This window comes from Colias eurytheme, chromosome 6 (genome assembly GCF_061535395.1).
Source record: "Colias eurytheme isolate Ceu_HAF_F1 chromosome 6, ilColEury1 Martin Lab GWU primary, whole genome shotgun sequence".
NCBI lineage: Eukaryota > Metazoa > Arthropoda > Insecta > Lepidoptera > Pieridae > Colias > Colias eurytheme.
The window spans coordinates 4,725,084-4,751,864 of record NC_142985.1 but is presented as its reverse complement, the minus strand read 5'-3'; the positions used below and the strand labels follow the sequence as shown (position 1 = coordinate 4,751,864).

The 26,781-nt window shown below is 35.6% G+C and overlaps 2 protein-coding genes across 3 annotated transcripts in view; both read left to right on the top strand.

The window, feature by feature from the left end:
• Positions 1 to 21,748, top strand: part of Asap (ArfGAP domain of ASAP) — a 45,475-nt gene extending 23,727 nt beyond the window's left edge. The window contains exons 5-17 of one of the 2 annotated variants that reach the window (XM_090102628.1): positions 2,204 to 2,449; positions 2,695 to 2,956; positions 4,233 to 4,457; positions 7,043 to 7,265; positions 9,959 to 10,139; positions 10,750 to 10,941; positions 11,230 to 11,319; positions 11,557 to 11,676; positions 12,634 to 12,841; positions 13,473 to 13,574; positions 14,057 to 14,163; positions 20,761 to 20,913; positions 21,202 to 21,748. In XM_090102628.1, the coding sequence (XP_089958754.1) occupies positions 2,204 to 2,449; positions 2,695 to 2,956; positions 4,233 to 4,457; positions 7,043 to 7,265; positions 9,959 to 10,139; positions 10,750 to 10,941; positions 11,230 to 11,319; positions 11,557 to 11,676; positions 12,634 to 12,841; positions 13,473 to 13,574; positions 14,057 to 14,163; positions 20,761 to 20,913; positions 21,202 to 21,399 (2,307 nt within the window). In that variant the 3' untranslated portion in view covers positions 21,400 to 21,748. Of the gene's footprint in view, positions 1 to 2,203; positions 2,450 to 2,694; positions 2,957 to 4,232; positions 4,458 to 7,042; positions 7,266 to 9,958; positions 10,140 to 10,749; positions 10,942 to 11,229; positions 11,320 to 11,556; positions 11,677 to 12,621; positions 12,842 to 13,472; positions 13,575 to 14,056; positions 14,164 to 20,760; positions 20,914 to 21,201 lie in introns of both variants that reach the window. The other variant, XM_090102627.1, reaches the window with a different exon arrangement.
• A 3,096-nt stretch (positions 21,749 to 24,844) lies between these two features.
• LOC149907606 (uncharacterized) lies at positions 24,845 to 25,942 on the top strand. The gene is made up of 2 exons (XM_090103463.1): positions 24,845 to 24,920; positions 25,186 to 25,942. The coding sequence occupies exons 1-2, from the start codon at positions 24,887 to 24,889 to the stop codon at positions 25,785 to 25,787; spliced, it is 636 nt and encodes a 211-aa protein (XP_089959589.1). The 5' UTR covers positions 24,845 to 24,886; the 3' UTR covers positions 25,788 to 25,942.
• The last annotated feature ends 839 nt before the right edge of the window (positions 25,943 to 26,781 follow it).

Sequence of the window (26,781 nt, the reverse complement as noted above, 5' to 3'; positions counted from 1 at the left end):
CTTATATGATATATCTGCCGCAAATTCACGGACTACATCTAGTAGAATTAATATCTCCATTAAAAGGAGGTATAATGACAACACAAGAGACACATATGAAACATTAAAGCCTTGTAATGCAATTATCACGAGATCCGCCACAAATGATATGTCGACTGTCACGCTGTGCGCCGTGACCGACGCAAGTGGTATTGTGGCGAGTGCCGTTATGCCAAACAAAAGGTACTAGCACGCGGTTTATTTAAATTATCTGTAGATTATATTGTATTTACGAGTCCGCGTAGGTCGATGATCTGTTCAAAAAAGCAACGAAGCACCGTAGTTCAGTCTAGCCTTCGTAGAGTTGACAAGCAAAAGAAACGTCCGGTTTGCACAAAAAATTGTGGCCGATTTTGCAATCTGTTTAATTGTTTCGTTTCTTTGTACTGCATTTTATTTGTCTTTTAGTCACATTTATTTGGATATTGAAATGTCTTTTCTATCAGTCTGATAAACCTAGTTAAGAACAGTTATTTACTTCATAATTGCAGAATAGCCAACATTGGCAGTAAAGCTGTTTCACATCGTATAAAATTTTAATTTATGACATGAAAAGTAAGTTATATATTCGCGACAAGCATTTCAGCGCTATTTGTACAGTAATTATCGTCATGTGATGGTAATGGATGCCAAATGCATCTGGCATTACGTTAAGCGCTGCTGGTGACAGTCGCTAATTCATTACTGCCATGCCGTTGATTATTGAGCATTGTTATGTCGCATACTCGGCGAACTTGTTCACGTTTATGTATGAAATGCAAAACGCCTCCATTTTAATGCATATTGCACAACAATAGTGCGTTTCGTTTTCTATGACGTAGAAAGCATTGCGTTAAGTGCCCTCGTATGCTCGATAAATTTTTAGTAGAAAATAATGGCTGTTTTATAAATTTGAGTCCTTGTAAAATGCTGACTACCGTATTCTGGGGATTTATCGCACAGTGCACAAAAATTCATTTTTCTGATATAAATTGAAATGTCACTCAGACCACAATCCAATAACTTGCCCGAGTCTTCATTTTAAAACCATTGTTTTTTTGGTTCAAAGTGGATTGTATTGATTTTTAAATTGAGTTTGAAATAGTGAACTGCGCGCTCTATGCGCGAATAAATTATTTAAAAAACGGCCTAAATAATGAGATATCGCCGACTTCTGTATTTCATTATTGGATTGATTTCAAAGCTTATTACATAGCAGTTAGTCAATTGATTCGGACGTCAACAAGAATAAGGTAAAATTTTTTCTTCTATCTAGGTAGAGGTACTAATTGTTCTTTTTATATATACATACATATTTACACCTTCCCAAGGCTGCGTGATACTTTTTTGTTTATAGAACCAGATAAACATGTGTAGAGCATAGGTACACATTATTGATTGCGTATCCATCCAGGCTCATCAATTATTTTATTTTTTTGAATGAATTAATTTAGGGTGATGGTTTTATTTAAAAATTCATAACAAGATTTCTTATTTTATAACTTGTAAGTCTTGTAAAACAATTTTTTGTTTGATATTTATTGATACATTATAAAACTCAAGTTTAATTAAATTTGCGATTCGTTAAATGTAATCAGTGCAATGTGAAATAAAAGAAAGGCGGTTCAGACAGTGCGGTACGATGGCGTCAGGTCATCGACCGGCCTTGCGCCGCGCAGGGCCGTCGTGAGTCGTGACCCTAGCTTTGTTCCATACTCCACGAACAGTCCTGGCTTCGCAAGATCACCAGCCCACGCGCCTATCGCGCTGCACGCCAGTAATAGGCCAATGACTCCCCCTAATAACAAGTTAGCATCGCTAAGCGAACATGTTTTGCTTTTGTTTACATTGTCATATAACTCTGCCAAATGTATAAATGCCATGTTTACATATAAATATAGCCGGCGAGACGCCAGCACAGTTCAGCAAGGTCGCCCGGCGTGTCATTAGTACGTATTGCACAACCGAAGACAAATCGGGATCCTCTGTATTAAATGCGGGTGCGCGTGCGTCATCATGTATAATTTTATCGCGCGGAAGGGCATATAGTAATCTTGTACGTTCCCAGAGCTCGTTTCCCGCTCCGGTTGAATAAATTGTAGCCCTCTTAAACCTACGCATACTCGGCGTCCTACTGTCTGCTAGTTTCTGGCACCGATTGTGTGATATTGTTAATTTGTTTTAGTACCTGATAAAGTTCAACGAGATCAAAACGAAGAAGGGCATTGAACTGCTGCAGCACCTGGTGGAGTACTATCACGCCCAGACGAATTACTTTCAAGACGGCCTGAAGACGATAGAGCATTTCGGCGTTTACGTTGCAGACTTGAGTGTACAGTTGCAGAAGATAAGGCAGCAGCAGGACGACGAAAGGCGGAGACTGTTAGAGTTAAGGAACATGTTGAGGGCGGCCACACCACAGGATAGAGAGGTAAGTTATAAGATATTTATCCTTGAATACTTTTACAATTATTCACCACACATTTAAATATTTCCGAGAATGCGTCACTGCGCATTACGTGTACTATTCTTATACTTTGTTTTATCGCGTTTACCCTGTTGTAACATTAGCTCTGCTAGCACGTTATTTAATTAACCTGATTTCATTAGTCATGACCTATAAATACAATATAATAATATATATTTAACTGCATATTGTTTTTATCATTTAAACAGGCTGCATCAGCAGTAGGTGGCTATTCACTGCACCAACTCCAAGGTGACAAACAGCATGGAGTAACGCGGAGTGGGTACCTCCTGAAGAAATCAGAGGGCAAAGTAAGACGGGTCTGGCAGAAAAGAAGGTGTAGAGTCACAGCAGAAGGATATTTAGATATCTTTCATGCGGACGAAAACAAAACTCCGGCCAGGGTCAATCTATTGACATGCCAGATTAAAGTGGCCACCGAAGATAAGAGGGCGTTCGATCTAGTCTCATGTTAGTATGTTTTAAACTATGTTATAAAAATACGTAAGGCACTCGGGGACTGCCGCGGTAAAGCTATTGCATGCTATGCCTTCAAGCCACACCACCGTGCCCGTCGGAGAGGGGAGCGTGAGGTTTTTTTCGTTACGGAATTTCTGGATTCGGTCCCCGCGCTCGAGGCCCGCGATAGAAGCTATGCAATAGCTTAATAAATATTAACGAAAATAACCCGTTGTCAATTAAATATTTGTAATGTAAACACAGACAAGTGGCCATGACGTTAGCCTAAAGGGGATTGGCGAATGTCACATGTCTTCAAACGTTGATTGAAGGACAATATTCGTTTTCCTGCAATGTTATGTAGTGATATTAATTTTTATCATACTTGCCTGTTTACAAAATAAAATATACGACACCATTTTAGGAAGCATTGGTAATATATGAAGAAAATTCCACACATAGCATCAACTTTAACAATTTCGCAAGTAGTGTTTTCCAAGAATTTTAAGTACTTACAAAGTTGCCTTGGAAACTATGCTGGTTTTCTTTTAAAGATGTATACGATTACGTTGACAAAAAGGAGCTATTATTACAATAATTACATACGACATAATATTTTAATGAATATAAAACACGGTTAGATTAACTTTTTAGTCACTCACAGGACACAATCTATACAATCACATTTAATAGTTACGTCAATTAACAAGTACATAATAATGTTATCGTAAGCAAAATATTTCACTAATTATAAAAAGTCATATTAAATTACTAGATGCCCTTTGTTAGGTGGCTTTCTATTACAAAGTGGTTTAATGAAATAAAACTTTTCAGGATAAAACAAAAATCTCTTTACAATATCAAAGATCAAGCAATATCTACACTAGCTTCATGCATTTAAATTTGTTTTTAAATTAAATAAAAAGACGTGTGGCACTCGGGGACTGCCGCGGTAAAGCTATTGCATGCTATGCCTTCAAGCCACACCTCCGATCCCGTCGGAGTGGGGAGCGTGAGGTTTTTTCATTACGGAATTTCTGGATTCGGTCCCCGCGCTCAAGGCCCGCGATAGAAGCTATGCAATAGCTTAATATAAATTACTAGTGGTCCGCCCCGGCTTCGCCCGTGGTACCTACATGTTTAAACTATCCTATCTCTCAAGTTGGATCGAACTGCACATGGTGTGCGAATTTTATTATAATCGGTTAAGTGGTTTAGGAGTCCATTGAGGACAAACATTGTGACACGAGATTTATATATATTAAGATTACGTTGCCCGCACCCGCAGATAACCGCACGTACCACTTCCAAGCTGAAGACGAGAACGAGCAACGCGCGTGGACGTCCGTACTCGTGAACTGCAAGGAGGGCGCGCTGATGAGAGCTTTCCACCAACAAGCGGGTGAAAGTGGAGATACGGGGCATTCCTTGTTGGATCTGCAGCGGTCGATCATACGGGCGGTCCGGTGTATGCCGGGCAACCAAGTGTGCTGTGACTGCGGGTCCACTAATGGTGAGTGTTGGTGTGTGAATGTGTGTGTTGTGTGATACTGTGGGGGTTCTATTAGCGGGAGAGTGAGAGTGGCGACATGGGCCACTATGCCGTGTTGTGACTGCGAGTCGACTAATGGTGAGTGTTGGTGTATGAATGTGTGTGTTGTTGTCGGGAATAGGTGTGTGCTGTGTGATGATGTAGGCTTACACTAGCGGGATAGTAAGAGTGGTTAAACGGGCCATTCATTGCTGGATCTGCAGCGGTCGATCATACGGGCCGTGCGGTGTATGCTGGGCAACCAAGTGTGCTGTGATTGCGGGTCGACTAATGGTGAGTGTTGTGTGACTTATGTTGTTGAAAGAAGTATGTTTGTTGCGGACATTGAGATATACATATGGAGACGACACCGCCTACATTACTTATGTTCCGATCAACTTAAGCCATATGGCTTAACTGCACGCTAATTAATATAAAAGGCATTACAAATGCTGACGGGGGTCTTATAGTAAAGGGCGGTAAGAAAACAGATCAATTTAAACTCACTATATTTCAGTGGTCGTGTGTGCCGACGCTGCGGCTCCGCTCATAGTCATTTTGTTTGTGAATGTGTAAAGCCTATGTGTTGTTTTCTAAGTGTGATTATGGTTTTAAATTCCGATGATTTTATTATGATTTACCACTAACTGTTTATTGTAATGTTTTTGGATTAATTTACTTTGTCGTCTGGGTTATTTCTAAAATAGACTTTATCGCGTAAATGAAAACTTCCGAATCCGACTACGTAGTTGTAGAGATTACGTTTTCGTTAATTAATTTTCATTATTACAAGATAATGAGAGTCATTTGATACTTGGTAAAACAGTGGTAAAATATAACAAGATTTTTGTAATATTACCAAATCTAGATTTCAAGTTGTACAAGATATTTCATGTCGAATAAAGTAACAATTGCTCCTGCACTCAATTTACTTGTATACGAATTGTAATTGAAACGAAGAAATATTCGGGAGATACGAAATCGCCTGGGTTTTAAAACAAAAACATTTTTTATGAAGTTTCATGAACTTGCAGCGAAACTCAACTTTGAAATATACATATCATTAGGAGACAAATAGCGGACGCCGACGGAAATTTCGTCTGAAACTAAAGTTATGAAACACTACCCGAGTCTTGAGACCATATTTAACTTTCCAAAAGCGTAATAAATGAGAAACTTTGCTGACAGTTTAAGTCTTTAATGTAAATAGATTTTTTTTCATTAGTCTTCTTTAAATACGCATAATTAAAAAGAAAGCACAGTATGAATTAATTTCATTTCATACAGGGTTTAGTAGCTGAGCTAAAGTCAAATTACTAATTAGTTGTATAAGTGGAGGAAAGAAAAGGTTCTATAGAACCAGTGGTTTTATTGTTTTTGAATACTTTCATTACATTTCTTAATTCAAAGGGCAAAACAATGACTGCTTTATAACCGTACCTTCATTGAATTCATTGTAACTCTCATAAAATGTCAAAAGTTACAAACAAAAACATGTAGAAGCCCTACATTGCTTGAGATAAAAGCTGACCGACGATTGAGTTATTAACAGGCGCCCGAAGAGTAAATCTTCAATTATGTATAAAAAGTGCGAGTATTGTTTCCATTATACTTGAGTGGTTTGAGTCATCGTTGCATAACATTATGCATTGTGCACGCAACACTAGGTAAATAGGTTTCGATGTTTTTTCTTCACGTGACGTGCTCCGTGTTGACAGCCTGTTTCTCCAATGGCTGGTTCACACTTTGATTAGTGTGAGTGCAGGTGATTAGTGCGAGTGCAGGTGTGTAGTGCGAGTAGTGTCCAATTGACTGCGAGTGCAGGTGATTAGTGCGAGTGCAGGTGTGTAGTGCGAGTAGTGTCCAATTGACTGCGAGTGAAGGTGATTAGTGCGAGTGCAGGCACGCTGCGAGTGAGGGGGAAGGGAGGGCGCGCGGGACGTGGCTACTCGCAGTCCACTCGCAAAAAAATAGAACACGCTTCTATTCACTTTACTACACAGCCTACTAAACACTCGCACTAAACAGTCGCTGTCCACACGTAGTACTACTCATCACCTGCACTCGCACTAATCAAAGTGTGAACCAGCCATAAGTAACTTTACTTGCGTACGAACCGGTTTGAAAATGGAAAGAAACCACATGGGATGTTCGTTTAGTTAAGGGAAAATTATGATTATAGTGGAATTGTTTTTACATTCTATAGTAAACAAAGTTTGTTATTGAGGCTTAAAACAATCGTTGAATGATATAACGTTAAATAGCTTACCAAATATTTACATTGTGATAATGTGTAGATAAATGTGTACTTACCATCCCCTAGGTTATTAACGCCTGTCTAAGAGCTCTATTGAGTCTATAGGTCTTGCTATGTACCCACATTATTATCTATTGTCATTATCGAGCTCCGTCTTTTATAAGAGAATTCAGGGCGCTTTTGTCAACACCTCGTACAAAAATAAAGTTTGACGAACAATCAAAAAAGTTTCAAACGTTTTCTATAAAAGCGTTCATCAAAGAAAGTAAAATAAAAGGCGATTAATTAATCATTGTCCGTTCTTTTTCAGATCCAACATGGCTGTCGACGAATTTCGGTATAATAGTGTGTATAGAATGTTCTGGAAGTCACCGGGAGTTGGGTGTGCATATATCAAGGATACAGTCGTTGACGTTGGACCGATTGAGCACGTCGCAGTTACTATTGGCGAGGCACATGGGCAATCAGATGTTCAATGACGTCATGGAGAACACGCTGGACGAACGGTTGAAACTGAAGCCTGGGAGTACGATGTGAGTAACTTTAATGCACTAACTTTTAAGGTAAAATATACCTTTTAGGGGCAACTCAGTTTTTAATTTAGACATTAGTCTCAATAACTTACCGAAACATTTAGAAAACGCCAGAAAGGAGCTGATACATTCTTTCGTAAATTAATACAATTAATAAAGAACTAATAGTCCAATTTTACGACCAAATTTTTATTTATTTCGATTAAGGATCGTTTTGCGCGTTCAGGAAAATTTTGCCTCACAATTATTTTGAGTGTGTGTTGTAGATTGCAACATGACATACTTTATTATAATTTTAACAATTTATTGCTTCGGAAATTATCGCTGTAATAAATGTTGCATACCGATAACCTTTATAACATATCGTAGCAAAAGCGTAATCAGTGACGACTTGATCGTGCATGATAAAGTAAGCAAATTGTATCATACCTTGCAATGAGATGTCAACATGTTATGCGAATACAAAATCCTAGATAATATTATCTTATATTATATTAAAATATGGAAGTCTAGTCTTGAAAGGTACATTCCTATTTCTTTAAAGATTGAAACATAAAAAAAATCTAAATACTACATAAAAAAAAGTTGATATTTACTAAATTGCACTTTACGTGATAGATAAGGTGTGTTTTTATTAGGTATCAATTTATAATGAAAAATAATAATTTCCTAATTATTCATTGCATTGCATTCGTTTAATATTATAGATAGAAGAAGAAGAAGAAGAATATAGATTGTACCTACATTAAATCAAAATTAAACTCTATCACCAGGGACGAAAGGTTCTGTTTCATCCGCGAGCAGTACGTGTACCTCGCACGTATTGCACCTTTTATAATACTAGCGGTCCGCCCCGGCTTCGCCCGTGGTACCTACATGTTTAAACTATCCTTTCTCTCAAGTTGGATCGAACTGCACATGGTGTGCGAATTTTATTATAATCAGTTAAGTGGTTTAGGAGTCCATTGAGGACAAACATTGTGACACGAGATTTATCTATACTAATATTATAAAGAGGAAAGGTTAGTATGTATGTATGTATGTATGTATGGCTTTCACGCATAAACTACTGGACCGATTTTGATGAAATTTGGCACAGATAATCTTTAAACCCTGAGAAAGAACATAGGGTAGGTACCTTTTATTGCGAAATATCTACCACGGGCGAAGCCGTGGCGAACCGCTAGTATACAGGGTGTAATCGTTAAGTGTGCACAGGCGATTATTCCGTAACTATTGCAGATATCAAAAAACTATAAACTGATATCGAAAGTACTTAACCTAATGAGTAAAATGGCCATAATAAATTTTTGAAAATAAAACGAGAAATATCGAAAAATGTTACATTAAACGCTCCCATACATTTTATTTCCCATACATTTTGTATTCATAGCAGATTATCGAAGTGACGTCCTCATTGTGCAATACAATGAGGAGCTCTATTTGCAGTTTCGAAATGAACTTTAAAAGTAATTTAAGCATAAAACCAAAAAAAGAAAGAAAAAGCTAAAATCTTTCATATTAAATGTACTAGGTTGATCCAAAAGTAATGATAATTGGGTATTTCCTGTGTACATAAAAATATAAAATAACTGTTTTTTGCTTGCTCATGTACTCACTAAGTTATCACAAAAAAATCATATCAACAGGCCACGTTTCCAAGTATTTACATTAATTTGAATGTGAACCGTGCGTGCTAGAATTTTTGCCGACAAAAAGAAGAAACAACAATTCGACATTTAGAGGGTGAATTTCTAAATTCTTACTGAGATCAGGATAATTTTTTGGCACGATTTGTGACCATGGACGTTACCCGGGTTCACCATGTTTATGCTGAAACCAAGAAACAATTAATGGCCTGGATGCGAGCTTCCAAAGTGACCATGAAGAAATTCAAAGTGAAAATTAGTGGGATAGATTAAAGCGGCAGTTTTTTGGGGCGCCGAAGGAATAATTTTGGTGGAATATTTTAAGAAGGTAGCCACTATTTTGGGCTCTCACTACACAGACCATATTAAAAGATTGCGGTAGGTTAGTAAGGAAATGAGACATGGCAAACTGCGGGCTTGAATGTTGTTTCACCAAGACCACGCACCAGATCACAAAGCGTCAGTTGCAATGGCTGCCATTCAAAAATCGGCATTCCAAATGCGTGAACACCCACCCTGTTTGTTAGATCTAGCTCCTAGTTATTTCTATCTCTTTCCTCGGCATAAAAAACACCGTCTTAGCAAAAAATTTTTAGACGATAGCGAAGAGATGGCCGCGTTGAGAGGTTTTTACGGATGAAGTCAAAGTTTTTTTTTCTAAGTTTTGGAAAAAAAATATCGAAGTATATTATCTAGTTAGAAGACTATCTAGCGAAATATTTTAACTGTAATGACCTGGTTTAATATTGATTATAATTAGTAATTACTTTTGGATCAACTCATGTAGGTACATGGGATAGTCATATCCCATACTAAATGTATGGGAGGGTTTCAAGTGAATTTTTTTGATATTTCTCGTTTTATTTTTAAAAATTTACTATGGCCATTTTACTCATTGGGTTAAGTACTTTCAATATCAGTTAAAAGTTTTTTGATATCTGTAATAGTTACGGAATAATCGCCTGTGCACACTTAACGATTACACCCTGTATATTAAGATTAGTTGAGCATAAACGTTGAATGAAATGTGAACTCTATCACCAGGGACGAAAGGCTCCGTTTCATCCGCGAGAAGTACGTGTACCGCGCGTTCGCGGCGCGCACGTGTCGCGACGAGGCCGAGCGGCTCTCGGAGGTGGAGCACGCGGTGAACAACGGCCACCTGCAGAACTTGCTGCAGGCGTACGCGGAGGGCGCCGACTTGGCGGCCACGCTGCCCAGCTCGGTATGTTTTAGCTTAAATATTAGTGTGTAAAATCGGTTTAATTTTGCAAAAGGGAGCTTATTGTTATAATATTAAATATTTTTGACATGACAAAGTCTTATAATTCGATTGAGCCGGCTGCACGCACGAAAAAACATGTCTCATGCAGTGTTACCTCGCTCTGAGGCGTTCCATGTAAGGCTTGAAGTGCAAGCGAGAGCGAGGAACGAGCGACAAAAAAACAGAATCGGACGTTGTCACGTTCAACTATCGTCAGTAAACCGACTTTACAGACAAATAATTTTTTTTTTGCAACGGTTAGAACATGTGGGGTAATGTTTATTTTTATTGTACTAGTTTAGAGTATTTGATACATCCATAATACATAATGTTTTTTTCGACAGATTTGCACTTTGACTTGATTATCAAATTCGTTCCGCAACTACTAACTAGAAAGGCAAATTGAAGTCAATTTTCATTTTAATTACTATCAGGTTAAGTAAAATTAAATTCGCAACCCTAACGAATAATACATTAATATTCAAATTAATTAATTAACCATATTCAAAAACATTCATATAACCCTGTCCTTGACATAACCTTGCGTGTAACAACTCCCAAACGGTTGCAGGACTGCGGCGAAACGGCGCTACACCTCGCGATATCACGAGAGCTCGGCGACGGATCGTGTTTACATATAGTCGATTTTCTAGTCCAAAATGGCGGTTCACAGCTGTTAGATAAAGCGACCGCGTCCGGTATGACCGCGCTGCATCTGTGCGCCGCGATTGATCGGACGGAGCCAATGAAGTTATTGCTAAAGGTATGTAATAGAATATTTTTTTAATGTTTGCTCATTTAAATGTTTCTCTTTTATTATTACATACCTAATATGTAATAGAAGTATTTTTGTACTAAATGTCTCTAGCCCTCTAAAATGTTTCTCTTTTCATATTACATAAGATAGTATGTAAAAGATTGCCACCTAGCTATAAATCTATTGGTACATATTTTTCTTTTGTCTATATGCTTTGTTTTCTATATCTATTTTCTGTTTAATGCTATGCTTTCTGTAAATTTTGTGTGTAATAAAATATATATTTATTTGAAGGCGGGTGCAGATAGTACGCTGAAGGACGTCAATGGAAGGACAGCGTTGCAGGTAGCGAGGCAGTTGGGGCACATGGCGTGTCTGGAATTGGTGAGAGAAAAAAACAGAACTTATAAAATTGTTTCAATTTATGTTGAAAAAATTCACATTTTTTGTATCAAAATATATTTTAAAAAGAATTGTTGGTTGTTTGACTATCAATAAAAAAAAACTTAGCGTGCTAATTACTTACCATTTTGTGTCTATCAAACAGTACATATAAATTTCGATTTACAGAGTTTTAAATATAAATAAGTGAAATAACGAAACATTATTCTTAAATTTCAGTTAGAAAACGTGGATAAGAGAGAAAAGAGTATATTCGAAAATATCAATATAGACTGGAATTTATCGCACGATGAAGGATCTACTGATTTCTCAGACGACGACACTGTCATCGATGAACGGGTAAGTTTAAATCTATGTTTTAATTTTATAGACAGAATGATTAAAAAAAAAATACTGTAGATATGAAGCAGATTGAAAAAATCTGCTAAATTATATATAACTAAGTTTCCGCCCGCGGCTTCGCCCGCGCAGTCAAAGAATAACCCGCATAGTTCCCGTTCCCGTGGGATTTCCGGGAATGCGTCATTTTCCCGGGATAAAAAGTAGCCTATGTCCTTTCTCGGGTATCAAAATATCTCCATACCAAATTTCATGAAAATTGGTTCAGTAGTTTAGGCGTGATTGAGTAACAGACAGACAGACAGAGTTACTTTCGCATTTATAATATTAGTATGGATTAGAGGAAAAATAATTATTTAATCAGAGGAATTTAATTGTTTATCAATTAATTACTCACTAAAAATAAAGTCTAATGTTTAAAGTTAACGGGAAATACCTATCAACATTATAAACAAGGAAAAATGGATGAATCATCATCTATGATTGTCTTTTGTTAAAATTTGTTTTACTGTCAAATTACTTCATTTGAATATCATTTATATTTCTATATTCAATCTTTCTAAAAAGTGTAAAATTAATATTGATGATATGAATTATAATGAATAAGAATGAAAAAAAATGTGTGCGTGTACTAGTTGTGCACACGTAAGAAGTGAAACTTTTTTATGACCTTATTTTTCCAAAAATAATTTACAATATGCAACTTTACAGAAATACGTTGAATCTCGCGTGGTAGGGATAAGAAAAAGATGGCGCGTAACGGAAAAATGTCACGCGTAACGAAAAAATGTTACACTAAATTTTTTTCCAACCCCGATAAAGAAGTTTCACTTCAAATAGAACTGTGAAATATTAATAGTCTTTTTCGGAACAATATGTTCTTTGTTTTAGTCGGGTATCAGAGCAAAACCACATGCTGACATCATCAGTAATGCAATAACATAGTTTCTTCCACAGCAAAACGGCAGCGTGACGCCCGAGAAGAAGTGTCCCCGCTCGCGGCCGCCGTCGTACGCGGGGGCGGCGGGGGGGTGCGGCGCGGGCGGTGCGAGCACGGGGGCGGGGGGCGACTCGCCGGTGCTGCGCTCGCGCTCGTCCACGTGCGACTCGCTGCACGCGCCGCCCGCCAGCGCGCCCGCCACGCTGCCGAGGAAACCGAACGTCTGTGAGTGTTATAGTTAAACTAGCTAGTACAGCACGATTCAAAATTAATGGCGGAATATCGTACGATCCAATGCGCGGTAAACAATTTTATTGAAGTGAAAACTTCTTTAGCGGCGTTGAGCACTTTTTCTGTAATGGGTATAAAATCTTAAACTCGCGTCAGGACACGTGACCTGATCGAAAAAGCGTAAGACGGATACCATTCCAAAATATCAAACATGCTCAACATTAATAATCAGTTTTTTTTTTTATATGCGTTTAATTTCGCCATGATACGTTACATATTATGCAAGTTTATAATGCGTAAGTGTATTGGAAAATATCTATATGTATAAAACTCAAAGGTGTCTGATATAGTGATCTATCAACGCACAGCCCAAACCACTGGACGTATCGGGCTGAAATTAGGCATGCAGGTAGATGTTAGGACGTAGGCATCCGCTAAGAAAGGATTTCCCGAAATTCTTCCGGGAACGGGAAAAAAACGGGGATGCACGTACAAAGTCGTGGGCGGAAGCTAGTGTTCTAATAAAACACATACAAGTCCACGACGATTAACTGTCTCGTGACGAAAAAATAACATTGTTTTATACCACTAGTTACAGTAATTAAAGATTTTATTTCATTTATAGATAATATCGGCAGTTTAAAAAAGCGTGTGGCGCCCTTGCCGCCGGGAGCGCCGCGCTCCACGCCCTCACCTTCGCCCTCCGCCGACACACGGTCCATACACAGTGAGTCTTACAATCATTATATTTTTACTACATCTCTAATTAAACAAGTACAATGATGACAATAACATGATCCTGTTTACCAATTACGCCTATCATCCAAAATGATTTGTCTATGCATATAACAGTTTTATTACGTCACGTGAGTCGTGCAATGTTCAGAACTTTCAGGTGTTTTAATTTTTTTAAAAGACAAAAGAATGAAGATAAATATTGGAATTGTATGCTCAATTATGTTTGTGAAACGTCTAGTCAATGGTTTAAAAAAAAATGGTTGTTTGTAAAGTAGGTTTACGATCGAGATGTTTACGTGATAACGTCTTATTGGTGGCAGCGCTCGAGATGAGACGGGAGATCGGTCCGTCTCTCTCTCGTTATACCTGCGATCGCGCTCGTGAGGTTTTGGTGTGACACAAGTTTCTGAACATGTCACCCGACTAAAACGATTTTAAAAACGTTATCACGTCAAAATAACTTAATTTCAGGTGGTACAGTAAAACACAGGCCTCAACAGCCCCCGCCTACACCGCCGCCCGGCAACTCGCTGCACAACGGAGCGCACAGGGATGAACCGACACCGCCGCCGAGAAAGGTTAGTATTGTTTTATATATATATATATATATATATATATATATATATATATATATATATATATATATATATATATATATATATATATATATATATATATATATAAAAGGGTTGAAGAATAATGTGGGGTGTATTACGTGGGGGTATTAACTATAGTCGAGCCAATTTAATAGGCAACATTTGACGTCTATCAATTTTATCTTCGAAGAGAGGTAACCTGCTTAAAAATATCGATTAAAGTGAATTAATCGATACGGATTTGAAACATTTGTCAATCGAATTTATTAATTTATGATGATTTTTATTCACAAGTAATCAATGCATTCGATTCTAGATTTCAGATTTCGATTTTTAGAGTAACGTCTCTGGTATTTAAAAAGAAAAAGGTTTATTGACACAAAATTGTAGCGACGTCAGTTCTTCAATTCAGAAATTGTTTATTATGTTTAGAATGGTTTATCAGTAAAATGAAATCTTAAAATTACTTGTATCGGTCTTTATTATTATAAATATATAATCGTAATTGAAAAAAGTTTAGCAAATGTGCAGTTCTAACAAAACGAAATATCATATTATTCTATGTCGTCGTTACTAGGTTACGTTTTTGAATTTTGTTGAACTGTCAAATGTTGCCTATTAAAATGGCTCTACTATAAGATGTTTATTTCGGAAATAAATTTTATATACTGTTACTGGTATATAAAAAAATAAAATATTGTATTGTAAAATATTGTAAAGTACCTATTATTCTTATTATTATAAAGTAGCTTACATAAAATCCAAGATTTTAATCCTGGTCAGGATATTTAATCATTACATTTACCCTTTATATATTTAGGCATCTGCATCGCCAAATACTTACAACATTTCGTACAAAAATATAATATTGTATTGAGTGATATTGTGTGATTATAGTACACCTCGTAGAAAATCATAACATTGATGACTTAGAAATAAAATCTTTTCATAAGACCATATCAAAACATTTCCTCACCCAAAACCACTAGACAACCATAACATTATATGTATTACAAATATAGAATATGTAACACTTTTAGTATACTTATATTATTCATGTATAACATGTAGATAGATATAACTCGTGAAATATTTAACCAAAAACCCGATAAACGAAGAGAAGCAAGTGCCTACTCTGTTTGTCATATCGAAAAAGACAAGGAAGGAATGATTAGATTTTTGCATAAACTTGTATTTAGTCTATTTAAGGGATCATTGAGTTTGTCACATAATATTCTATATTATATGAAGTATATAGTACAGGGTGTATTTGTTTTTTTTTTCTTCAGAAGAAAAATAGATTGCTACAGGAAAAGGCTGACAAAGTGAAACTGAGAAGGGTAAAAATGAGAGAGCTTTAGTGTAATTAATCGCTTACCCTTGTTTATTTTCACTTCCCGTGATTTGTCTGTGTTCAGAGAATTTCGAGCTGTTTATTTGTTTATTTTGTTTATGGCAACAAAATTCTTTATAATATCGACCTTAAAAAAAGGTAGACGAAATATTCCATCATGTTTAAGGTGTTATTTTTTCCAAATTCCAAAAGCTATTCGATAAGATTTAAAGCGTTTTTATTGGCAGGTTTCAATCATCCGATATTTAAGTACTTATATAAAAGTTAGAACATTTTTGTTTCTTGAAAATCTCTGACAATAACTATCCATCCCCATAAAATGTGCATTCGTTAGGAATATAATGCTTATTTTATGGATATATTAATGCATGCACATTAGCTTTTAGCTATTATCTCCCGATAAGAATTCTGTTTAGATGAACATTGTAGTCACGAAGTTGTTTTCACGTAGATTCTATTGTAACAAATATTAAAGTTTAACAACACATTGTGAAGAGTTTTTTTGTGGTTTATTATTAACATGATAGTGTGTGATTGCATGTCTTACAGATAAATATTTGGAAATGAGTAATTTTACCAATTTTATTTAATTTATTTAATTAATATATTTTCTTAACAGAAAAAAAAAATTTCAATCTAAAATTTTAAAATTTCAATCTCATTCGACTTCTCTTAGAACGCTTACTCTTAGATGAGCTTAAACAATCAGTCTTAAGAAATATTAAATCATATTTAGCATAAAATATGATAAAAGTTCAATTTTTTATTTTTTTCTTATTGGGCGCATCATCTTGCTGACATTAATCTGTAACAATTGTTTAAAAAACGATAAATTGTAATAAACGATATTTCCAAAAAAATATTCACTTTTAGTGAAAATGTGGTTAACGAATCTGAAAAAAAAAAAAGATCTTGAATTTGATGTTTTGGTTTTATGGCATTCAAATGCTTCATATAAATGTGACTTAAAAAAAAACAGAAAAAAAATCGAATCTTTATTCGAATCCCGTATCGTGATCGAATTTTTTTAAGACAAGGAAGGACGCGGGTTCTTCACACCAATTCGGCCCGTGATCCCGCCAGAGCAATCGAATTTATACTAGATTCTTTCAGTTTTATATGTCTAAGGACACACCGAGCCATCTATTGAGACAGTAAAACAAAATATAAAATTTATTTATTTATTTATTTATTTATTTGGAGAACACACAGGTACAATTACAAACATAATAAGATAACATTATTGTAACATTCGGCTATTAAATCTAAATTGCACCCTCAACGTCTCACTGTGTACATAATAAATACATAAAATAACAAAACAAATCAGAATCTACAGCAAACAGTTATCTTAACAACTCCTGCTATTAATTAAATAAACAACTTCTTTAAATTATTCTTAAAACTAATTTTAGAGCATGAAAACATATCAGTGTCATTAAGTAGAGAATTATGCAAATTACACATTCTATGGAGTGGCGCTCGTTGACCGGCATTAGTTCTTGTGTGCCCTACGTGAAAAAGATTTTTGGAACGACAAGGTCTTGTTGGGGCCCGAAAGTACAATGACTCGAGTAGATATGGAGAATCGATTTCACCCAAGCAAATTTTTCTGAGAGTAAGTGCGTCACTTAATGAGCGCCTGTCAGACAGGGACATCATATTGTACCTGACCAACAGATTATCATAAGAACAACGAGGCAAATGTAGACGGAAGTTAAGAGACCGTAAGAATTTTTTTTGAACCATTTCTAATTTACTTTTGTAAATGTCATAGAAGGGATTCCATATGGGCGAAACGTACTCAAGTTGCGATCTTACTAAACTTTGAAATAGATAAATGAATGTTTCTTTATGCCTGAATTTTTTTGTTATACGGCTGATAAAGCCCAACATACGGTAAGCTTTTTTTATAATGTAGTCTATGTGATTATCTAATGTTAGTTTAGTGTCTAGGAAAACACCTAAATCACGTATGCATGTATCGGTGTCAAGTGTGTGATCCCCCAATTTAAATGTTGACGGTATAATTTTAATGTTTTTTGTAAAACGCATATGTTTACATTTGTTATGTGAAAGAAATAATTTATTATTCTGGCAATAATTTGACAGTCTATCGAGATCCTCCTGAATTAGACATATGTCACTTTCACTTGACACAGAGGAGTAAATTTTTAAGTCATCTGCGTACAAGAGAAATTTTGTGTTTTGAAAACATGACGAAATGTCGTTTATGAATAGGACAAATAATAAGGGCCCAAGGATGGACCCTTGTGGAATACCAGATGAAACAACTACAGACGACGACATATAACCGTTCATAACAACAACTTGGACTCTACTCTGTAAGTATGAGGAGAACCATCGAAAAAGATTGCCCTTGATGCCATTATAGGACAGCTTTTTTAATAGTAAAAGATGATCCACCTTGTCAAAAGCTTTTTGAAAGTCTGTATAGATAGTCTCTATTTGAGCCTTTTTATCCAAACCATTGAAAAGAAAGTTGGTGAAGACAAGAAGATTAGAAAGTGTAGACCTATCCTTAACGAAGCCATGTTGTTCTTCAATAATAGTGTGCTTAAGGCTGGTAGATATGTGGTGGTGGACCAATTTTTCAAACACTTTTGAGATAACTGAAAGAATTGAAATAGGACGGTAATTTGTTATATCATCTTTTGAGCCAGATTTAAATACAGGTGTTATGTAGGCTTTTTTCCAGTGACTAGGGAATTCACCATTTATGAGGCATTTATTGAAGATAATCTCGAGAGGTACCGATAAAGTTTTACTGAGTTTTTTCAAGAAAATAGGGCTTAAGTTGTCAGGACCAGGGCCTTTGTTAGGGTCAAGGTCTGTTAGTGCTTTATATATATCAAACTGTGAAAGTGTTATGTGATTTAAACATAGTGAGCTGTGGGCATTGTCTGAATGCAAGTGATTATCAATGTTGTATGCTCCAGGAGTCAACGGTTCAAATACTGACTTGAAGTATGTAGAGAACATATTACATATTATAATGGGGTCATTAGATGTGTTTTCATATAGTTTCATAACTTTAGGATATCCAGAATTGGTTTCCTTTAAGTCTGATGTATATTTCCAAAAGTGTTTGATATTGTCCCGAAGTGAATTCTCCACGCTTTCTATATATTTTGTATAACAGTTCTTAATCAGTAATTTAACTCTGTTTCTAAGTAAACTAAACTCTTGATAGTCCCGTAACGAACTATAGGTTTTCCAGCGTGTCCATATTTTTATTTTACGCCTGAGAGTAGAGATTAAAGGTCTGGAAAACCATATAGGGTAGTGAGTTGATTTTGGTTTAATGACCGGAACATGTGTTTCAATAAGGTTATTTAAAACTTTATAGAAATATTCAACTGCAGCCTCGGAGTTAAGTTGACCAATTTGAGATTTCCAATCTATGTTTGACAATTCTTTGTTAATTAAATCATAATTAGCACTATAAAAATTTCTTTTTATTTTAGGAGAACTACACATATAGTCCACATGATATGAAAAGCATAATGTTACCTCCAAGGGAGGGTGATGTGGAACTGGGTTTAGTAAAGGATCATCTGCAATACTAACACTAGTTTCATCAAGAGTACAGAGAATGAGATCAAGTATTCTATTGTTTTCATTTAAAATTATGTTGAATTGTTTCATGTTCAGAAAAGCCATGGTATAAGTTAATAATTTAGACACATCTGTATCAGAAGTGATTGGGTGTAGAGAGGGGAGATTAGGCAACCAGCTAAGATAAGGTAAATTAAAATCGCCAAGTAAAACAACATCTGAGAATATACCATTCATATAAATATCATGCAGTTTATAAAAATATTTGTCATATATTGAAGCTTTGGAAGCCGGGGGAATGTAACAAGCACATAAAAGTAAGTTAGAATATGAAGGAAAGTGTAGAAATATCTCCTCAAGATCGTGAGCCTCTAAATCGAGTCGTCTCAAGACGTCTATGGACTTTTTTACAAATACTAATATGCCTCCGCCCCCTTTCTTACCAGTTGAGCTCAAAATTCGGTCCCTACGAAATGTAAAATAAGTGTCAGTCTGTAACTCTGAGTCAAAGATGGAAGTAGACAGCCAAGTTTCAACCAGGATGATAACATCATAGTTGCAAGTAAGTAAGCTTAATTTTAATTTCATAATTTTACTTTTTAAGCCGCCACAATTTTGGTAAAAAATAGTTAATTTAGTGTAATGCATTATTGAAACAGAAGTAATGTATAAGTAAAAATAAGTAAGTTTTTGTTTTGGGATTAAGATATGTTTTCATGCTTCTCAGTTTCAACACAAAATTGAAATGCCAATTGAAAATTGAAACACCTTTGAAAATATTATAAACATAACATATAAAAATTATAAATGTAAACAATAAATTTGAATAACATAGTCATATTATTTTGTTTATATCACTGCTGTTATGTATATGTATAACGCGCGATTCATCAGATTTCCTAACCAAAATACAGCAGTTTTTCACCCATACATATTTATAATTTTTAGCTTTAGCCTGATGCCTAGCGGTGCGAAATAAAATTTTATTTTTAAGCGTTAAATGTTCATTTATGAAGAACCGTGCATTTTGGGAGACGGCTGTGGCAGCAGAGGCAGATGTTGGTGTGCCCAGCAGCGCCGAGACCATGAGGGTGCGGCGCGCCCGCGCTGCAGCTATTATATCGTCGCGTAGTCTTCGGGTGTTGAGTTGAAGGATAATATTTTTTGGGCGATTACTAGGAGAACCAGTAGGACCAGGAGCTATACGATGTACCGATCTTATATCTGCCTCGGTAATGTTTATACCTAACAATTTACCAACCTCGATGGAGAGGTGAATGAGGTTTTCAGATTTTTTCTCGGGTAAATTTTGAATTTCTACATTACAGCTGCGGGAAGCTTGATCGAGGTCATCGAACTTAGACTGAAGATTTTTCAGGTCTGCGCGAAGTTGGGTATTCTCTTGTGATAAATCGGGCTGGATAGAAGATTTCGATTCAACAAAAAAGGTCGTGTTCCATCGTTACAATATTGTAATCATTGAAATAATGTTTCGCATTGGTTTAGATGGTTGTTTAATATCTCAATACATTTTCTCTAAACATTGATTGAAACACCGAATATTCAGTCGTTAGTGATGTCAGCAAGATGTTGTACCCTTGCCAATCCGCTATATTTACGCGTCTAACAACGATTGTACCTTCCAGGAATGTTCTAGTCAAGACTCGTCGCTGGAGCTGTGCGAGCTGGACGCACTGTCGTGCTCGCGCTCGCGGCGCTCGCACTCGGACAGCCGCTCGCTGGACGTGTCCGACACGTCCAGTGTGCACTCGCGGTCGCCGTCTGCCTCCATCACCATGGTAACAGCATACAATATATAATAGTACTATGTACAGAAGGTTCACTCCCGAACAAAAGTCAACTTTAGATATAAATAATATTCGATGTGCCTCTCCCGCAACACTACTATCCAATCTATACCTTTTTACTTCAATGCATGCAACTTCATCCCATAACGCAACTCCATATGCATACGATCAGCATTTGAAACTAATAATAACTTGTTTTCCTAACCTGTGTAACTTCTTTGGTACACATGTCGTCTTTTACTTTATTTGACTGTTAATAATAAAATTATTCTATTTCAGATGGGCGGCATGCGTCGCTGCAGAGCGCTATACGACTGCTCTGCGGACAATGAAGACGAATTATCATTCCGCGAGGGTGAAGTGATAGTAGTTATCAACGAGCGTACAGAAGACGATAACTGGATGGAGGGACAAGTCGAGGGAACAGGCCGACGGGGCATGTTCCCCGTCTCTTTCGTGCACATGCTGCCGGATTAGAGCGAGCGAGACGGCTATACAGCAGTCGACTCCGCCGTTGCATTTGTGCTGACCGCAAGCGGGACATTTGTACTGTCAATTCCAGACAGTGTGATGGATATGTGTTTAATATGTTATGGAAAGGTTTAACTGTGAATACGGAATTCATAGTTTAAGCTTAACTTACCAAGGGAATAAATGTGGGATAGATGATGCCATACCGACTCCGTATTAGGTTTAAGTACCTTTAGTATGAGCGAGATAGATATACTTGCCAATTCTCTGTATATCTCTACAGAGAGACTTGGGTTCTATAGGTTACTCTTGTCTCTTTCGCGCACACCTGCCAGATAAGTGAGAGTGAAACAGCAATAGAAGTTCTGATCAATAGTCGTGTTTGATAAATAGCTCATTAAAATTATATGCAATTTAACTTGCAGGAAATGAAATCGTTTTTGTATTTAATTTAACAAGCACTTGTTATTTTCAAAATTATCAACAAATAAAAAATGCAATTACACACACTCGGTTTTTTTGCCAATATTTGCTGCAAGTTAAAATTCAAGAATCAGGTACATTTGTACCAATCTCTATTAGGTTGTAGATATTAGAGATATTTGAATTGCCAAGTTTTGAAGTGATAGATGTGATTTCGTGATATTATAGCTCAAAGATTAAAATTTATAAATTCGAATCTTTTTTCAAAAATATGATATTTAATATTTATATTCAAGGGCGTTACTACAAATTATGATCAAGTTGGCCTAAAGCTTTCGGCTTTTATTTAAAGGCTATGAGCTTATTTACACTAGTATTTTGTATTCAATACACAATTATGCACATTGAGAAATGAGTCAATACAGATGAATATTCCATTTAACATATACATACTTTTACAGTTGTTTACCAAACATTTGGTACATGCAAAAAGCACAATGAATAACGCAAATACGTTAAATAATTTTGGTTATTTCCAATTGGATATAACGTATACTATTATGTACATTTAACAAAGGATAAAAATCAGGCCTCAAAATAAACTGTTGTGATAAATCAGCACAATTGTTGTTTTTATATGACATTTTGATTTTGTACTTTTTACCATCTATATAGGTAAATGTTGTAAAAGTTATCGTTGAGACATTGCATACTGTTGAAAAGTCGATACGCGTGGGAGCTTACTACTGCTACGAATTTATAACACCAATATTGTGATGTGCCAATAGAACTCCGTCCCTTCGCGGGTTTATTTGAATTTCGAACTAGCATAATGAATTCTCTGTTCGTTCGTTCTGGAATGTTCTAGAAGCTCAACCGTCGTGGCGACAAAGATTTTTACGTTAAATAATTATCGTTGTGTAAAACGATAAAATTCAATATTTCTCGGTTCTAAATCATCTATTAAAATACCATCTATGTCTTTACGTTTTTAAAAATTGTGTATATATTGCGGCCCTTAAAATAATTAAGTTATTTTATTATGCTCAGTTTCTTTAAGAAACGTTTCGTTTTACATACGCATGTTGAAATTATATCTTGCATTTGCAGCTCATATGAAAAACGAAATGTTTCTATTATTTATTGGGTGGAATTGATGTGTGAATATAAGCGAAAGATTTGTATATTGTCGTCAATCTATTGGACCAGTGATCGTTTGTTGTAGTTGTTCTCGTAGTTGATAGATTGTTGCTACATGTTGTCTATAGAATTTCTATTTTAATGAGAAGTCATAAATCTTGTCATAATTTTAATTCAATATAATTATTTACCAATACGACCACGATATTTATTAAAAACTATCATTTCAGTCCCCGGTTAAGAGATTGTAAGAAATATAATCAAAATTATAATAAATAATAAAGAAACGAGGTTTACGATTTCTCAAAAAAATGTCTTTGATAATAATTGTTATGAATGTAAAATTTTATCACTTCAGCTGTTCCAAGGATTTGAAATTATATAAAATACTAAATTTATTGCGGTAGTTTTCAATAACCGTATAATTTCGTACAAGATTACTTTTTACGTATTTCCTATCACGATATAGCAGTGTATGTATGTGAGATCAATCTTGCATAGAAACTTCTCGATTTTGTTTCATTTTGGTTCGAATTTTTCATATCGAAATAATTTAAAGTCATACGTGCGTTATAACATCAAATGCGTATGTAAAAAACCAAACCGTAAATCAAATAACAATTTTATAACTATTACTATTTCTTATAACACATTCCCATGTAATTTATTAGCTTCCTTCTACTTTTAGCTCTTTATAGCTGTAAGTATTACCAGCTTATCCATTTAAAGTTACCTATGTTAAAAGCGCGTTGCCATAATTTAGTATTATTGGTTATAATGTAAATGAAATAATTGCTTTCACCATTATGTTAATGTCTGATACACAAATATTTTGCAAATATCGTAATTATTATTACTTTTAAGTGTTTTAGTGACTACTTGTAAATAAAAAATCTTTTATCTTTAGGCTGGTTATCGAGAAGATAGAAAACCTACGCAAAATAGCCTTTTATTCGCTAATGTTTTCTATTCTTTGTAAAACCTACGCAAAATAGCCTATTTATCGCTAATGTTTTCTATTCTTTGTATTAAAGGTCCTAGCCAAAAATGATTTGGTGTGTATTTTATATATCCTAATTTATTATAAATGTTTATTGTGTTCGTTATTATTTAATCTTATTTTGAAATTTTTAATCGATTGTATTTTACTGTAAAGTTTTAACTATGTAAATTATATTTATTTTACAAAGTAGTATATAAAACTTTATTGTGATGAAATATTTTAATGCCATTTTAGCCCGTCAGTATGTTACTTATTAAAAGTGTAACCAAATGATGCTATAGTGAATAAGATGTTTTAATCTTAAATTGTAGTATATTTAATGGAGTTGTAGTCTAAATAGTTTTTTTTTTTCTATTGTGTATTACCTGAATGAGAATATCTGTATGAATTTATGAATACATCATTTCGATGTCCACACCTTGTTTTATTTATTCAAAAACTTCCTCAAAAATATTAAAATTTGTCTATTTTATATTAATTTCTTATTGATGCTACTCTAAAGCGCGTGCCATCCACATTTTTTTTGTGGTCAAGCCGATTCCCTATTGTCAATAAAAAAAATCTAGAATTTAACAATCGTTCATGGTGATGTATTTTTGAACTAAAGTGCATAATATTTAACATTGGGGTTTGAACAGTGGGACGAATGATTAATTCTCTATCTTGATGGTCTAAGTTCCAAACCTAAGTTGACCTTCACCGGCGAGATAATAGAATGAGAACAATTTTTTAATAAAAGCCCTTTACAACCGGTCTGATAAGATCGTGAGTCTTGACTTTAAAAAAATCTGGACCAAAATCAAATCAACTTTTGCGAACGCAACCTGTGCCGATCGTTAGTGAGTCTATCTGAGAACTCGCGAAAAACTGGTTTATTAGTGTAGACACAAGTCATAACTAGTCAGAAGCCCAGAGGCCGCAGGAAGGATGGCTGCGTTCTTCGACAACGATTCCCGCTCGCGTAAGTACCTAATATTTACGTAATTTAAACAGATATTTAAACAACTTTCTATGTGTATCGTATGTTTATGCGTTGCTTTAAAGTATATCAAGTGTTTTTTGTACTTTACATCGATAGTTTTATTAGAATCTTCTTCGAAATTTAAACACTCACGGTCGTGTGATACCGGTCGTAGTACGTACAATTAATTTGTTTTGTTGTGGTGCATTTTTAAGTTGGTTTTGAGTATTATGCTTCCTAAACATGGTTTTATTTTTTATTTTAGGGCTTAAGCTTACTGATGACATGATAGCAGACCTATTAAATGATGGAAATAATTCAGAGCTAGAAGATTTTGACAAAGACGACCTGGAATTATTCGATCAAGATGTCTTATTTAGGCAAACTAATGATGAAAATCACTTTGAAGGGGAGCAGGTCGATGAAGTTGTCCCTGAGAGTTCCTTTATGGCTCCTTCGACGTCATCTACTCCAGTAGTGCCACAACTTTCTCCGTTGATTGAGATACAAATCCCGCCGACACCAAGAAACACTGTTCGGGCATCTAGAAGATCACGCCAAGGCAATTCAACTTCTGCTACACATGATAGATCCAGCTTATCAGAAGTTGTTCTGGAAGCTGTTCGAGGAAGAGTTTCAGCATCAGCACCTAGGGCAACGAGAAAGAGAGTATGGAAGCAAACTACATTCGCAGAGAAAGCGCACGACTATCCTGCTCTGCAAATAAAGCCGGCAAGGCGTCCAATTGATTATTTTAATGACTATTTTAACACTGAGTTTCTAGAAGAGGTATCGCGTTGCACAAACGTATATTTCCTACGCACTACAGGCCGTGAACTCAAATGTACAAGTGCAGAGATCGCTTAATTATTTGCAGCACATATCATCATGGGCTGCATTTCCTTTCCTCGACTGCCGATGTATTGGAGAGCTGGTACTAAGTTAGAGCTGGTATCTCGTCTTATGTCACGAGACAGGTTCCTTGTCCTTCGTAATGCACTCCATGTTATTGATTCTGATACTCCGGCTGTTAAAGATACCTACAGGTAATTCGCTATGGAAGGTACAACGTCGAAAGTTCTCATACACTTCTTGGATCTTGCGCTGGTCAACTCTTGGAGGCTTTACCGAAACGATTGTTTAGCCAATAAGTTACCTAGAAAAAAATCACTGGCTCTGCTTGATTTTCGTTTGAATGTTGCTGATAGCTTATCCTGCATACCAGATCGTCTTCGTAGAGAAGAAAATGAGGATGATTTACCATCAGTTCCTCGTCGACATTATAAAATATTCAGACCAGCTAATGTTCCATCAGAAGCAGAGGTATGACGGATATGAACACTATCCTGTCTTTGATGGCATTAAAGCACCCAGATGCTGTCGAATGGAAGTTTGTGGAAGTCGCTCTAAAATTAAATGTGCCAAATGTGATGGGTACCTATTTATGTTTGTCTCGTGACAAAAATTGTTTTATGTCCTATCATGTTAAAAATATGTAGTCTTTATCTTTATTAGTATCTATTAAGGCTGATTATTGTTATAAATCCTATTGTACTTGACATTACAATTTACAATTACACACTTTGATCTCTTGGAAGTTAATATTTACCATTAAGTTTGATTTCATCGTTATTGAGTCTTGAAGACTGATTAAAAATTATAAAAGAATGTTGAATTTGTGTTTTTTATTAAAATAAATATATTTAACTTTAAGTATGAAATTTTCTTTTATTAATCTATAAATAAATGTAAATATATCGATGAGAACAAACACTCACGATCATGCGACTTACAAATTATTCCTGAGACTCACGATCGTGAGGGTCTGATTGCTGGAGACCAGCATGAACAGGATTTTTTA

Coding starts and splice junctions, on each gene's coding strand:
- LOC149907606 (XM_090103463.1), top strand. CDS start 24,887: ATGGCTGCGTTCTTCGACAACGATTCCCGCTCGC. Junction 24,921..25,185: donor CGACAACGATTCCCGCTCGC/GTAAGTACCTAA, acceptor TTTTTATTTTAG/GGCTTAAGCTTACTGATGAC.